This window comes from Varroa destructor, unplaced genomic scaffold (genome assembly GCF_002443255.2).
Source record: "Varroa destructor unplaced genomic scaffold, Vdes_3.0 BEIS01000002.1, whole genome shotgun sequence".
NCBI classification, from domain to species: Eukaryota; Metazoa; Arthropoda; class Arachnida; order Mesostigmata; family Varroidae; genus Varroa; species Varroa destructor.
Genome location: NW_019211455.1, coordinates 40,801,319 through 40,817,791, shown reverse-complemented (window position 1 = coordinate 40,817,791; position 16,473 = coordinate 40,801,319). Strand labels below are relative to the sequence as shown.

The 16,473-nt window shown below is 39.3% G+C and overlaps 1 protein-coding gene across 4 annotated transcripts in view; it reads left to right on the top strand.

Moving 5' to 3' along the window:
* Positions 1 to 16,473, top strand: part of LOC111245840 (NADP-dependent malic enzyme-like) — a 50,881-nt gene that overhangs the window by 13,384 nt on the left and 21,024 nt on the right. For 2 of the 4 annotated variants that reach the window (XM_022794696.2, XM_086982142.1), the window contains exon 2: positions 5,864 to 5,945. In XM_022794696.2, the coding sequence (XP_022650431.1) occupies positions 5,864 to 5,945 (82 nt within the window). Of the gene's footprint in view, positions 1 to 1,485; positions 2,593 to 3,367; positions 3,387 to 5,863; positions 5,946 to 16,473 lie in introns of those variants that run through there. The other 2 variants (XM_022794695.2, XM_086982141.1) reach the window with 2 other exon arrangements.

Genomic DNA, 16,473 nt, shown 5'->3' with positions numbered 1-16,473 from the left:
CGTAAGGGCTACAAGTGAAAAGTTTTTTTCAACTCGAAGGGTTGTTAATTACGTTGGTTGCGCCATTCCCGTATTATGACGAAATTTCCGCGCAGTGACCTTCTAAATTACATTGAGCCAGGATTTTTGTAACTACTGGATATTGAGGGATATACATGTCGTAACACGCTTCTCTCATTTCTTTAGCTTGGTAGACTTCTCGTAATTATTTGGAAATGACCGGAAATCCATGGGAACTCCGGCTGGATGTTAGTAGTTAGACCATAGCCTGAAAAATATCAAGGCATGACTTAGCGGAAATACAGCTGATATACCTTGCTTTTTATACAAAATATAATTTCATAGAACTTAGTATCATGCTAGGGTCCTCACCTTACAGGGAACCCTAATTTTTTAACTCTGCATGACTGAGCCCATAGCTGTTATAAATTTCTCTTCGTTGGCTCTGCCTTAGACTATTCGCTGCGGACGCGTTTTTCAACCTTGATAAGTCAATAATCTATATAGCTAAACATCATCGGTTAGTTAAGGTGAGAACGCCCTTGTCTAGGTTTCGCATTCGTTTAGCGGGCAAATTTGCCAATTTTTTAACTGTAAAGTCAAAGCATCGCCCTCTATCTGACCCACTTTGATCTAGTACACCACAAAATTGCCTTTACGGTTTATTTACAAGCTGTGTCTATAATTGGCATTCGCCTCTTTCGTGTCAGTTTTATCAGCTTCATTTGCGGCGTCATCTCAAAGGAATATCGGAATTCTGGCGGTCTTCCGCTTCCATCTTTTACGTCGCCTTCCTGGTCACTCATTCATAACTAACAAAGACGAACGAGAACCGACTATTAAACATGTCTAATTACCATAGATATCGGTTCATTGGAAACGGCGGCCAGAAAACACTCGAGCGCTGGCTGTGTTTTAATTCCATTAAAGTATCTGTTGTTTGCTTTTACGTCTCTTACCAATTCAGACTGCTATGGTTGGATTTATCCAACCATTATTATTTATCCAACCAACGTTCACAATTACCTCTATTTTAGATATGACTGCTAATGTTGTGAATGTTATGACAGCTGACGCTGTCCACTCGTGTTGATATGACGATATATCCAAGGTACAGTGATCGGCGCCGAAACGTCCGCGCAGGTTGTCTAGTAGTTCGGCGCTTTCGCTCGCAGATAGGTTTTTCCAACTACAAGATTGCTACTGCTAGCCGCGGCCCACTGCTTCGACTACTGTCAAAGCTTCTCACGTTTGCAAACGTTTGAACGGACGAAGTTGAAGTTATCGTTAAAAAACGCTCTTGATCCACTCCCCCTCTCTCTCTCCCTCCCTACATCGTCCGTCCGATCGATGCATGTGCCTCCGTTTTGGCGGCGTAGTTCTTCTCCTCTCTTCTAGATGTGAGCCACGTTAATTTACATCAGAATGGTGACGTTCCTTGCCAGGCGAAGAACTGAGGCATGGACCGCTCGCGTCGCCAGCAGCAGACCCAACCGTTGCCATCGCCGCCACCGCACCTATTAATTCGCTCCCAGCCTCATGCCAAAATTGCCGTAAGGTAGTGGCTAGTCGCGGTGGAACAGCTCTGAAAAACTGCAAAGGGCAGGGTGAAATATCGTCGGTCGCGCTCCCATGAGCTCTCCCCGACAATTCTTCTCGCCTCTTGCAGCAGGAGCGAAAAAAGGCGGAGCACCCACTCCACGAACACTGCGGCCGTAGCGATCTGAATCATCACTACTACGAGTGGCAACTACGGGACGTTTTGCTTGTGCTTGTATTACATTGTCTGTACCACTTTGCTACTTCTGCTGCAGGCCCAAGCGACGTAAACGACCGTTTGACTGCTACTGGCAACAAATCTGCACTGGGCGACTCCAAGGCACTCAAAACAGCTGAAATTTCTAGCTCTTAGCTTTAATCGAATGAAGTACGGTGGCTAGGACAGGTCCTTTACGGCACAGCTCTGAAATTAGCCGTGCGCTACAAGGAAGTGTTTGTGAGTGTGAGACAAGACCATTGATGCTCTAGTAGGTAGCAGTAGTATCAAAGATGGAGGTGTTTATGTAGACTGAAACTGGCGAATTTAACATTGGTTATATTGCCGGTAGAGCATCAACGGAACTCGTAGGTTAAACACATCACTCTTGAACAGTGATAAACCGGCTGGACGTAATTCGATGAAGATTTCTGTTACTCGCGGTGAAGCTGCTGTAATACTCGACACAATCTTGCTGATATCTGTTTATTAACGACCATGTTTTTGGATATATTTGGCCGTATCTGATCACAGCAAGGTCCGGTTGCAAGTGGAACAAATACAGACGATCGAGGTCCTGTTGAAACTGTACGTACAAATTTGGAACGTTCAGTGAAAGTTCTTCGCCGCGTTTTCGTTCCACTTTTGTTTGGATTAGCTATACAGTGTCCCCTCCATATACTGCTAGCGTTTCCTTCAAAACGTAGTACCCGGTGCAGGTGGCTACAGATGTTTCGAATGTGTTTCGCGATGGGAAATACCCCATCGACGCAAAAAGAAGAAAATGGAAATAATATTATGGATTCGTGTGAAAACTGCAGCAGCTGCTCATGCAGGTGGGTTGCCCATTCGAATTAGTGGTGTTGGTTGATGTTGCAAATTAAAATACGACGATCAATTTAATGACACCTAACATTGATAAAATACGCTGGTGTAGGACACGAACGATTCGAAATTATTCTATTGACAGGTACCGGCTGGTGATAATAATAGCCAACTAGATCTTCAGTTAGTTAAATTGTAAGCACGTTTCACAGCGGTAGAGCTCTGAAAATAACAAAACTAGATCTTGTATGGCTTATATATATATAAACATACAAGATTTAGTTCCGTTATGTATATAGATGTATGTTACTACCAGTAATGGTTGAGAGTACCAGTAAAAGGTCGCCGATTTACTTTTTTTTGCTATTATGCTATTATTATTTTGCTAAAAAGTAATATTTAACGACTTATTTTAGTAGTTAGTTACTTTTTACTACTATGTGAATATTGAACGGCATTTTGGAAGCTTCGAGCGCCCTCACTAATAACAATCCTTTAATAACAATAATAATGAGAAATAATCCTTACACAGTAGGTGACTACTTGAATCGAATACGTCTTGTGCTATTTCTGGTGTTTATGATCAGCAACTGTGAGAATCAATTATTGAAAAGGAATAATAACTGTGTCGATTTCTGATAGTTGAAAAAATGTTTTCACCTGTTGGCAGAGGCGTTGGGTACTAATTTGATACCAAGTAGATTGAGTTTCTAATTTCCGTGTGCTTTGTGGTACGTTTTAGGTGGCAACCTTAGCATTCAACTGAAGCATTTGGCGCGCTGTGAGCCCTTAACTCCTTATGGTTGTGAGTGCTGCTAACTGACTTGAGAAAAATACTAAAAAGGAACGATTTAACCTACGGCGAAATTTACATGCTGATGAATTTGTTATCGATAAAACGCTTGCACTTATCCCTTGTCTTCTAAAGGCCGACCCGTTGTTGGACTTGTGACGCGACACTTGTCCATTATATTTGCTATCGACAGGCCAAAAAAGGCATCGGAACGTATGATTTTCACTTTGCCAAAGTTTTCTTCTCAAAGACCTTTCATTTAAAAAAAAAATGAGAGCGGTATGAGTGCTAAAAAGTATGGACACTATTCTATGTTACTAAATGCTCGCACATGGCGCCAAAGTTACAGGAGTCTCAAGTATTAGTCCATGAGTAATGTACCAACAGTTTCGAAGTAGACAAGAGAGCCTTAAAAACAAAGCTTGTCGTCCTAAGTAACCTACAGTAGCAACCTGTACAGATGAAAACGTATAAAAAGCTATTTGCTGGAGGATTATCGATTCATCATCAGGGTCTATCGTAGCGTGCCTAACCATTTCGCTGGAGTTACGTTCGACTGTAGAAGTAATTCTGAAACGAGAAAACGTTGTGCTGAAAGGCCGTTCCAGACTTGTCCGTAACTGCCCCAAGAGAACTCTCTCTAAAGACTCACCAATGGCGTTGAATAGCAGCGGGAAATAGGAACAAGATCCTTTTAGCGCTGAGCTTTGAGGCGGTCTAGAAAAAACAAAAGCAAAACTAAGCTCTGCTGAGTTAATCAAACCTATTAGACACGACTTCTGATTCTAAGAAAGTTGTTGGGTTATAGAAGTCGGTTATGGTTGAACGCTCTTCTATATGATATTAGAAACCTACGGGAGTGTAAAATGCTAATTCTTTGATTTCTCTTTTTTTACTTGAGGCATTTGGTGAAGGTAGCCACGCTATTAGATTCATTATAAACTTAATTTTACTACATGGTGCATACAGGCAAAATTAACAAATAATAAATGGGTAGTAGTAATGGACCTGTTTTTTGTCAGCCGTCCCATGCTTCGACATAAGTTAATAAATTCACGTCAAGCAGGCGCCCCTAATGATAACAGTAAAATATATGCTATATTTTTACAGGTGTGCATGAAATCATCCAAGAAAATCTTCTCTATAAGATTATATATATATATATATATATATATATATATATATATATATATATAACAGCTCTAAACATGATTTGAAATTTTTTACAACTTGTTATCGGCATACCAATACAGTTGAGTCGAAAAATCAGACACCCCGAAGTGATGACAAAGTGATAATGTTATTCTTGCTTAAAACTAAAATTACAAAAACTTTGCAAGCTCTTATAGCATCAGTCTTCAAGCAACTGACTCAAACCATAGTATAACTTAAATCGGCAGTAATTGCATCAACGGCGAAATACAATAAAAAAGCAAACATCATCTTTGTGTATGTCAAATATCAGACACGAACTAATTGTTTTTATTGTATTTCGTCACCTAGAAGGCAGACCGAACGCTTGAGTGTCTTCAGAAAATACTAACAACATTACAGTGGTGTTTAGAGTGGAAAAAAAATGTTTGCCTAGCATAAATCAACTTTTTTTTTGTTCAGTTTAACCATTAATAGAAGTGGCTAACTATAGAATTGCCGCGTTTCTATAGGATATATTCATTCTGTCAAACTCCAGTTGATCATCAGACTAAAGGAACGAAGTGCGTTTACATTACGTTTGTTTGTATCTGTTTATATAGGTGTTTCTGTTGTTTATGTGCTTATAATAATCATAACAACATTATAACTACTATTATTAGTATTATAATACTATCAAGTTAGGCATTTTGTATTAAAAGCAGGTTCAGCATCAAAAGCGTGTACTCCATAGAATAAAAAGCTGACACAGCAAAAACTCGAGAGTATCACTTGAAGACCTGGAAAGCCTGAAAGCTTGGTAGCCTACTAGTTACATATCGGAGTTGCCTAGTAGATTCAGCGTTAATGCCGATCCAAAAATAGCTAGGACCGTATATTGCCTAGTTATTTGTCTCCACGTTCTTCGGATTTAGGACACGATAGTTATCAAGACGTCGTTTCGGTTAGACAGACAATTGGAGTTGGTTGTATTGAACGCTTATTTCCCGAGCTCACTCTAGGCAAAAGCATCCTGTCACGGCGTCCGTGCAAAGATTCTAGGTGGAAAATGATATTATCTTTGCACGTTTTTTGTAACCAATCTTTATCATGTCTTAGAATTATGATTGTGGAAATGTGGATGTAAATATGGGCGGTTCTTGGTTGTGCCTCTTTCGGTTATGGAAAAAAGGATGTATCTTTATTTTTTTGGATCAAAATTAAACGCGCGACCGGAAGTTTATGGCATGGGGCCTTCTGCGTGTAGAAACAAGAGCTTTTGCATAAATAGACGTTGATAATAATTAAAACAGGACTTGCATATATATCTTAGTTTCAAATAATTCGTTTCATTTCAGATCGACTACACAGAGGGTCATCATTGGAGGAGCAAAGTTCAGCAAAAGGATGGAGTACCTTCGTGACCCGCGCATCGCCAGGGTAAGTCGATTGCATTCGACGGAATTGTGTATCACTCAATGAAAATATATCGGGAAAAAGTGTTCCATAAAAACAAATTCCCACGTGTAGTTAGACGATGAACATTTCAGCACCCTCTGGAAAGCATGCTGGCTCTATACTAAAAATCAGACCTACTTAATGCGGCAGCTGGGTACTATGACGGACTTTTACACCATTTTTTTCTTTATCACTTGATCTAGTTAGCTAAGCTAAAGTCTGTCAGGCCAATTCATGTGCACGTCTTTCATAGGTGATATAATGATACCATTCTAGACTTGCACCTAATATACGGGCGCACTGATTTCGGCCGTATTACGAGGTGAAAAGCCGTTTTTAATGTGATCCAAAATCTGCCTGTTTTGCCTTTCATACTTTGTTATATCAAGAATTTTTCAGAAAAATTAGCACCCTTTATTAGGTTTACATCTTAATTTACTACTGCTCCTAATAAACCCCATAAAATTTAAAAAGGTCCCCAAAAATAAAAAAAGGTGTGTTTTCGTCTGTGGCGTGTTCCAGTAATAAGCTTGCTAAGCGCTATTTTATACTATATATATATATATATATATATATATTGAGACGAATTCATCACAGCTGATTTTACTTTTACACCGTTGAATTATTATCGAAAGAAGGACCCACTTGACCCACTCGTTTCGCTTACTGTTTTCTGAACCGCCAATGCTCGTTCGCTTCAGTAGACGTACGTACGTCGATTTTCGTAGTTCCCTCTCAGCGTTCATTTTTCATTACAATGACAATTAAAAAAAAAAGATGACAATAAAAACAAAAATTGAAAAACTGCACTGCTACAGATTAACGATTGCCTACAGGCCTTGAATGAAATCAGCATTATTATGATGGCCGTAGCGACGCCTGCAGAGTAACAGTCGCAAACAGAAGGCAACGACAATAATAAAACTATCCCTTTAATAACATATGCAATGGACAATCAAGCAGCGAATGTTTGCCTGATTGCCCATGTCCTACAACTACAAGACTATGGTAGGCAAAACCCCCTAATGCAAGTTGATTTTTCAAGATTATACAACTTTATTCGACAACAGTAGTAATTAAAACAAAAATTTAATCGAATTAAAAAATTATCAGTAAAATAAATAAGTTTAATGTTGGAAACTTCGCTTAGATAATTAAATGCCAAAATTCAAAACCATTTTAACTTTTAAACATTACTCCTATGCCTGGTGAATTAATAGAAAAAAGAAAAGTCTGAGAGATAGCTAGCGCACAGTTCAGACGCCACAAATGGTGCCTTTATACTAATCATGAGGTTCTAGTATAGTGACGACATTTGTTTAATGATAGAGCATTTTCATGTATATGCTTACGTATACCATGTAATGCTCATGGCGACTATGGAAGTCATGTAAAAAATTTCCGCTCAAGGAGAACTCCCACATAATTAATAATTATAATACATAATTTCAAAAGGGCCGTTACCGCCCATCGAGGCGCTATGCGTCGTGGACTCACATTCAGATAAGTGCCACACGCGTAAGTACGCAATTCTTCGAGTAAGCTTTGCCTCTTTCTAGATTTCATCGCTCATATATTTTTCATTTTATAATCGTCTCACAGTCGTAGTTTATAATCGCAACAATAGATTGTTGAATTAAACGTTGGTAACTTTTGAATTTCCTCTGCGGTTGGCCATCGTGGTCATTTTAGTGTTCTTGTTTATATATATTTATATGCCGATTTTCGTTGTTATTAATATAATAACTTAGTTACTAAGATTCTATAGTGGTCTAATATTGTACGACCAATGGCATCACGTTATAACGCAGTATGGATAATAAAAATTCGAAACACTGAGGAAGGCTTTTAGTAAAGGCTGTGCTTGTCCGTGTAATAGCCTAGTGGATAACGTATTTGCCTACTAATCCTAGGAACATATTATCATAATGATATAGGTCCGAACCCGGGTATAGCCGGGCTTGTACTGGGAGCCAGTCGTCTGATGGAATGCCCAACGGCAATACCGGACGTAAAATGCGCAACAAGAGGGTTAATTGTGCCTATATTTCGCGTAAATACATCAGTTCCTATTGTTGGATAAAATGTTATCAAAAAGGAATTGATAGATGTCCATATGCTGGTGTAAGTTCGCAATCGGAATGTACTCAGTGGATTGCATTTATCACGATTATATGATATTGTTCTGTGTTAAATGAACGGCACTTTGTGTGAAGAACTGTATATCCACCACGGAAAGCGCAGACCCACATTTAATCAAAAGGCTAATAAAAATTATTCGATATCTTCGACCTGATCTTTCGACTTTATAATAGTAATAGTAGTAAAAATGCATTTAACATAGATGCCCACGGAACAGAGAACTTTTAACCTGTTGAACTTGTTAGAAAGCAGATCAACTATGGATATTGTTGGATGTTAAGCTGCGCGGTGATGTTTTGTTCTCGCTATGCACAGCTCTGTGGCTGGCACCGTTGACAGCTTGGTCGTCAACAAAAACATACGCTCTGTTTGCTTTAAGTTCAAAAATCATGAGATTACTTCGTTCAACAAGTTACACATGCAGATCGTACGCCGACACAAAAAGTACACATTTCGTCTTCCAGCAATGCGTAGTTCAACGGCCTAATATATATATATATATAACAAACGTCTTGAGATTTCCTGTTAGGAACAGCCCAATTTTTGGTGATCCAAATACGTTGCAAGAGTGGCAAAATTATTAATAGAAGCACCGAACGTCAAAATGGAATCAGAATTTCAAAAATCAACTTGAATCTGCAATTTGTGCTATCAACGGCCGCCGTCCTGATCGAAAGAGACCATAGGTTGCTGCTTTAGGTTTCGCCAATGACCGTACCACGCAACCTAAACGTGTAAATTCTGCTGACTGATAGGTACTATCGCTGCACCTCAGTGGGTCATCACTGATTTTAAGAAAGATCGTTGTAAAAGTAAACGGATGAACCGTTCAGACAAAAATGGCATTGACATAATTTCACGGGAAACTGAAGATAATCCTTTAAGCTTGCATCGGCTTTTTTTAGATGAGTTGAAACTTGTATTTACATTATTCGTATGTATAGATGTGACTAAAGAGGTCATTTGAAGTCTCCTATTTTTGTCAAGGAGCTCGTTCACACAAGTTTTAAATTCTATTCTAAAAAAATCTATCGATCGCTTGCTTCTACAGAATCGTTTTTCAGAAATATATGCATAAAAAGTATTTCTTAGATGGCTGATTTATGCGTACCTTTACGCAAATGCTTTCTGCTGAGCTTAGTGAACAAATATTACCAAGATATCGGTTCCGTGGATATATCTTGGCTACTATTATAATGGAGTCAATAAAAATCTCACGATTAAACCGATTCTGCGTTTCCCAGTTATAAGAGTACAGTCTTTTGTAGAAAACGTTTTTAATTTTAATAACAATTTATGTTCGTACAATTTGTTATATATATAATTTGTTCTCTATACTGACGATGATGAATGTCATCTGTACGAACAATTGCGAATCTGAATACGGTTCGACTACGAATATATCTCGACATGTTCAAATCTACTAAAAATTTTCTGTGAAAACTTACGGCATAAGTTAGTACTGCATTGGGAGGAAATGATAACAATCGATGTACCAACGCGAAATATATGCACAGCATCTCTGCTCCTACTTAAGGCACAACCTTAAAGGCTTTTTTGCTCTGTTTAACACATTAGTAAAAGAACCGAAGCGTTCAGTAAATATTTTTATCCGTTATTTAAATACAGCCATAAGTTTTAATCGGCTATTGTAGGTAAGTTCTTAGGAGGTAAATTTGATGGAAGTTCATACCTCGTATCATTTATGATTACGTCTTCGGTACTAAAGCTTGCTTCCACGTTACTGTCAGGATCTTTCTTCCTAAATGACTCCCTTTTGATGAGCTACTCGCTAGTGGAATCAGTCTACTTGGTTGGTCGGCGCCTTGATTTTACTTATAATGTTTTGCTCAACGATAACTGCTGTGAGATAGCTAACGTATGCAAACAAGCAAGCGACCTGAGCCGTCTAAAAGCTAAAAACGGCGGTCAATAGAGGCGGGAGCTTTTGGCTCTGCTCATGCGAGTGAACGATAATAGCAGGATGTCCGCTGTAACAACCTCTCAGTATCTTTACACCTTAGAATGAACTTTCGACTTAGGCCAATGCTCCGTTACGGTAGTTACGGTTTTGATTTTTGCTGGCGTTTTCACCACTAGGGGACCAGATACCTCCGGATGAATACGGAATGGATCCGGCCCCCAAAAGTGGGGATCCTCCACCAGTTTTCGTTGTCGTGGTGTTGTCTCCTAGTTTTTCTCCGGATTAAAGACGTGCTTCATAAGTGCACGCTGGTGTCAACATCGCTTGCCGTAGCATCACGGACTGAAGGAGACGACTTAACGGCATTTATGCAGGTGGCTTTGACGCTGGAGAACTTACTGACCCAAATCTTAATGATATCTAGTATTCGTCGTTGTAGTAGCTAGCTAATTAGTTACTGAGCAGTTGGCTAGCCATGTGTCGATCAAAAGTCCAAGACGCCTATTGCTTTAGCTTCGGGCCGTTTCTGCTTTGCCTGCGTAGTGGATACTGCTTCTGCAGTGGCGAGAACTGCTTCCGTCCAATGAATTTCGGCTGTAACATCCTGACGATTACTTCTCTCTCATTCAAAAAGGAAGAATAATTGTTAAGTGGCTAGTCACTTCCTTAGCTAAAAGACGAAGACTTCAATTACGTACTGCTATCCTTGCTACGTGACGATGACGGCGGCGATTGGTAATGCCGGGATGATGCGATTGGATTTACTAGTTGATTCAGGTGCTTTAATTCGAACAAGCAATCTATAATGCTAGCTTCAAACAATGAATCGACAGAGGATCCCCTAGCCAAGAACCTATCTCTGATAAAAATAGGGTTAAGCATTACTGAGATTATTAGACAAAGCTTCGATGTTTGGTTGAGAAAAAAAACGAGCGAAAGCACTGTGAAAAAATCATAGCTATTCGATAATAACCATCATAAATAAGTATAATATTTGGTTGATTGTATATAGTTAGGCAACGATTGCCCTGATCGCGGAAAATTATTAAGATACGCTAATGAAAAAAACCTACAGACTGACAAGCCGATTGCCTAAATTTGAACGGCCAGTATTTGCGGCACATTCTGTGTATATTGACGCTGGAATGAAGTGAGCTTGGTCGAGATATCCGTAGTAAAGTAGCGTGGGTTTTTCGCCACGCTATGTGAACTGGGAAATGATTTATGAAGCTGTGTTAAAACTACTTGAAGGTGTTCTGGGTCTTGTTGATGCTGCAAAAGCAGAATACAAAGTATAGGTACTAATCCAATTGATGGAACTAATAGGGATGGCGCTCATTCTGGAGAATGGTATGGGACGTGAGATGATCCCACGGTTGTTACAGCACGAAACTTTGTTGGTAGAGGTACCGTTTCGGATTGAAAAGTGAATCTGATTGAGTGGAATATCGTTTACTTGCAGTCCCTCTGAAATTTTATACTCTGAAAGCGGCTTTAATTCAGTAAGTCAATAAATACTGATATCAACTTTAAATCTAGGTAAATTCTTTCCCTATATGGACACTGTTTACAAACGACTTCAAACTTCGTTTAGGCAGACTGTAGTCTGTTGCAGTGTCCTTTTTAATGCAGAATACAACAGAAATCTGAAATAGGTTACGCTCGTTAATTAGCTAGAAGGTTTATGTGCCGCAGTTTTCGAAATCCGTGCCATTGTTGCCAAAAAGAACCCTTAGTATCTGTGTTCAACGACGTTTTACCAGAACTAGTTTTCAGCTTCTCGTTTACGTCGCATTCAATTTTAGGCTTTTTTTTTTTTTTTTTTTTTTTTTTTTTTTTTTATGGAACTAGCTCGTCGTTAATCTGATACATTCATTTCACATTAACGAATAACTAAGAATTCTGCTTCGTGAAGCTTACTTTTTCTGACATCGACTCCGGTAGATATGAGTCATTGGATCAACATTACTGTTACGGTCATCATATTGGGTGTCTAGAGATAATAAAGTTGATATACGCAACTTTTAGCGCTCATTTTTAATATTTGCCCGTTTTTTTTTTACTACCGGCCGAACCATTCCATCCATACAGATTATAATTACTCTAGTCTCATAACAATCTTTTTTGCTTAAGAGAAATCAATTTTTGGGCTAAATTCTTCGGTTGGTGAACAGAGCTGACCCGTTGCGTTACAAAAAAGATATATTCACCTGTATCGTTGTGTCTCATGCGGAAAGTCTAGACATGACCGATTTTGACAAAAATGTACTTTTCAATAAAGTATCACTCCAAACGCGAAATAGGTCATAATAGTGTTTTTTTTTTTTGCTCACATCACTTACGAGGAACTACGTGTCCTTCATACATTTAGTATGCGTTCCAAGCGAACTGAATGCCCCTCGAAAAGAATACACACATTTGTTAATAACACATGTTAAAATCAATATGCAGCTCCTTTATTCTGATAAAGTTATCGTTTTAATATACCGCAAAGTCTATTCTCTCTCCACGAACTTCAATTTCATCCCTGGAAAATAGACCTACTGATAATGTGTTAGTTAAGAATCTCTTTCCCTCTGAGTATAATTATTTACCGAATTGCTTTCCTTGTCAATATCAGTAGTGACTTCAAATTTTGACGACCGTTATCATTACCCGCCAATTACATGGGGAGTTCAATAATGAAAATTTGGGTAACAAATATATGTTAATGTGAAACTCGATGTGATAATGTAACACTCGAAGTTCTACATGTGATATATGAATGATACATCCCTGTCCGATACTTGCCAGTATTTCGTGTGCGTAAGAGCCAAAGAATAGGATCCACCTATTTGTCGTTCGCGTTCGGCCGCAATAACACACCGAGACAATTCTCGCCTTACGTCGGCGCTTGACGCATTGAGTTCGCCAGCTGATGGCTCAGACCCGATCAAGAATAATATACGCTATCGTTTTGGCGTCATCAAATGCCAGGCGAACCGTCGATCGTCTCAGTAGTAACGCGGACTGTTTTCCCTCATTGATGTGCCGTACGTTCTTGTGGCAAGTATTATAAACTCGGAACCAACGGAAGCGAGTGATGGCGATCGAAACCCTTAATCGGAACAGCGAAAAAAATACGGATCACAGAGAAGCTTCGTCTCCACTAGGCGTAAAAGCGTCGAAGAAGCCAAACACAGCTCACAAAAGACATCTGATAGGAAAACACGAGACATCGTGGTGGTGATATACATTACTTTAATAATAATCAATGAAGTTGGCTTCATGATTACATGTCGGCGAGGCTGGAAACGAAACACGAGTGCTATTGGCATTTGAATGCACAGGGCGAGCTGGTGACGGCTGTGAAAGCACAGCGACTAAGATCGAAGATGCATCTTGGCGAAATAACGAAGAATAGAAATTGGTATATTCATTCTGAATAGGGAAAAAATCGTGCAGTACCTTTCTTTTCTGCTCTGAGCTATTGTTTATGTGATCAAAAAACGTTGATGATATTTATATATTAGATAGAAAGTAACGTATACATGTATAAATTATATCTCAAAGGGTCAACAAAAATGAAACCTTCAAGCAGAACACCTATCTAGAAAGATGAATAATATGGAGGAGCTACTTATGTCGAGTAAGATGGCCCGGCCCGAACTCACGTACCTCAGCAAAAAATCGTTGCTCACAGCTTTACGTCGATAATCATGCTTTACTTGCGCAGAACGTTCGTTGAGTGGACACACTTTACGTCCGTTGCTATTAATAGAATAAGTCAGCTACCAGTCCATGTTAGCATTATCATTATTATTATGATCATGTGAAACCAGTTGACCTATGGACATACCCTTCTAGTAAGTAAGTGAATCGTTTTAGTAATCCATTATTAGAAATATATTTCTATTCTCCGATGAATGTCGACGGTCGAGATATCATCTTAACTACGTAGTTCTAACAACATAGTTGAACAGCCGGTTTTGATATGGCCTATCAAACGCCGGTTGAAAGTTCTACGTCTGAGAGGAACACCTCTGTGCACATCGGATTCACGAATCGTTTGCTGTTGTCAGAATCCAGTTAACGCCTGGCGGTTATCGAGTAGCTAGTGAATGGTCCCATTTGATCCGAGAGGTAGTGCAAGACATCATGGGAATTCTGTAAGAAACCCAATGTACCCGTAAAAGTAGAAGGACAGAACACATTCTACGTTATTGTTTGTGAAAAGAATCATCGGTTTTAAGCACGGCCCCCCTTCTTACAAGGTACCACCCGCAAGATAGTAGGAAATAATAGGCATCGAACGTTGTGTTGTCAGACAAATTTTCGAGGCACAGAGGAGTGAGTGTATTGGTACAAGCAAAGCTTGAGGACTGAAGCGGTGCGTGACACGTCACACGTGAAATGACGTCTGACTGTTAAGCGGACGCCCCTAGGGCCTGGACGTAGAATGCTCGTCAGTCTACATTTCAAGATGTTGCTATTATCGCTAATAAAGTTCCGCATGTTGTTGTTGTTGCTGCTCCTCCTCCTCCTGCAAGCAAACAACAACACTGCAGAAGAGACATGGAACCTCAACGTAACGCAACGCGCGAAACCGGATGTCACGTGACTCAAACTTGATGTGTGAAGGGAGAAAAATTGGTCTGCCATTCGTTGTTTGTAGCGGTTCAAGCAGGCTGATCTTGTGATCACATATATTATTATGCTGATAAGTAACCACACGAACAGCATACTCCTCCCCCCAATGACCCCTTATCGTAGGAGTTCTAATAGCTGTAGCAAGTGGCTGCCAAAAAGCTGTTCACTTGGTCTTTGAGAACTGTAGAAATACGCTGTCCAAATGCTGGATTGGCACTGACTGCAGCGAAAGAAAACATTAAGAATTAACAACAACAAGGGTAAAGTCCATGTCGGTAGCAAAAACTGTGGAAGGCACAAGAAAATTAACTTGATAGTGACTGACCAGCTTCTAATACGGGATTTTAGCTGCTTTTCAAATAGGCTCTATCCACGCAATGGCTGGTTTTATCTTGTCAAGTTGGTATGAACACAGAGGGTAAAGTGTGCAATCAGAACGAGGTTCGATGGATCCGGGGGCGACCTATAATTGTGAAAACCGGAGAAGCTAAGTGAGATTCTTTTGAAAAAGAAAGAACAAAACTTAGCGGAAATTCCTAAATAGTTTTTTGTTTATCTAGAAACTACGCGATCGAAATTACAGGATCAAGTTTAACTTAAATTGATCCGAATCCGCAAGCACCTATATCTACGGAATATGTGTACTAATTAAACAGAATACTTCTACATATTAGACGTTTGTTTGCTACGATACGAAGCTGTGTTTTTCTACTACAAGGTATTGTCTCGTGTTTTTTACAACAATTATTATACACGTACTAAAAATACAATAGATCTGATGCCATCGATTACATCATCTGGATGCATCTGATACATCTTACTGGATTTTGTCTCTAAAGACAGAATCAAAAACATCTTCATATAGTGGTCAAGCACCATTCATGAGTTGGTTCGCATAAAGAACCAGGTTTCTATTTTAAGAGGGACGGGTTGTATTGATATCAGATATATGTAAACCTTCTTATCTGACCTATATCGCTAACACAGACAACGACAATATTTAAAAAGATCATGTGTTCAATAGGTTTCCGAGATGAGACGAAGGTCAAAAGTTCTATACCATACTTAAGAATAAATATTAAGTGATTCGGATAATAGTATTAGTCGTACTTGATATTCTCTAGTTAACATATTTTTACGTAGGTAATAATTATTCTGTAAGGACATGACGGAATATTAATATTTATCCGCTGACAAGTATGTATGCCTGGTCTTGGCTATTGTTGATTCATTAATTATATCGAGTAGAACATAAAAACAACCGGTAATCCTCGAGTGTTTCTGTTACCAGCGTAGCTTATAGAATCGACCTATTCGCTTGTAAATCAGATTAATTTGTTTATGTGCGTCACCCTACCAGGTAATTATTACTATTACGCCATTGATATTCGTGTCGCATAGCTATGAACAATATCAGTTGACTTTATCAAGCCGTGCAGACACACAATGTCTACATAAAAAGGTATGCTTTTACTTGAAAGTCATAATTCAGTTCTGACTACTTGTTCTAGCAATTGCGATTCAGCGACCGTTAGCTGTCTATGTGCACAACTAAGTTTGTCAGTAGGGCCCCCAGGAATTGGATCAAAAATAGACCCCCGTTATCTGAACTTGCGGGCCAGAGTTGCCACACTTGCTATTAATAGACAAATCGAACGGATACAAGTTGCGGGTAGCCTTTCGTCCTTGGCAGAGTTTTTGATGAGAGAACAAGCCAACAAGGGAAGGGCAATGGACAAATAATAACCAGTGGGTTGGATTTGCCGCCTTCAATAAATGGGGTGTTTTAATAACTTATTGGTATCGTCACAGTAA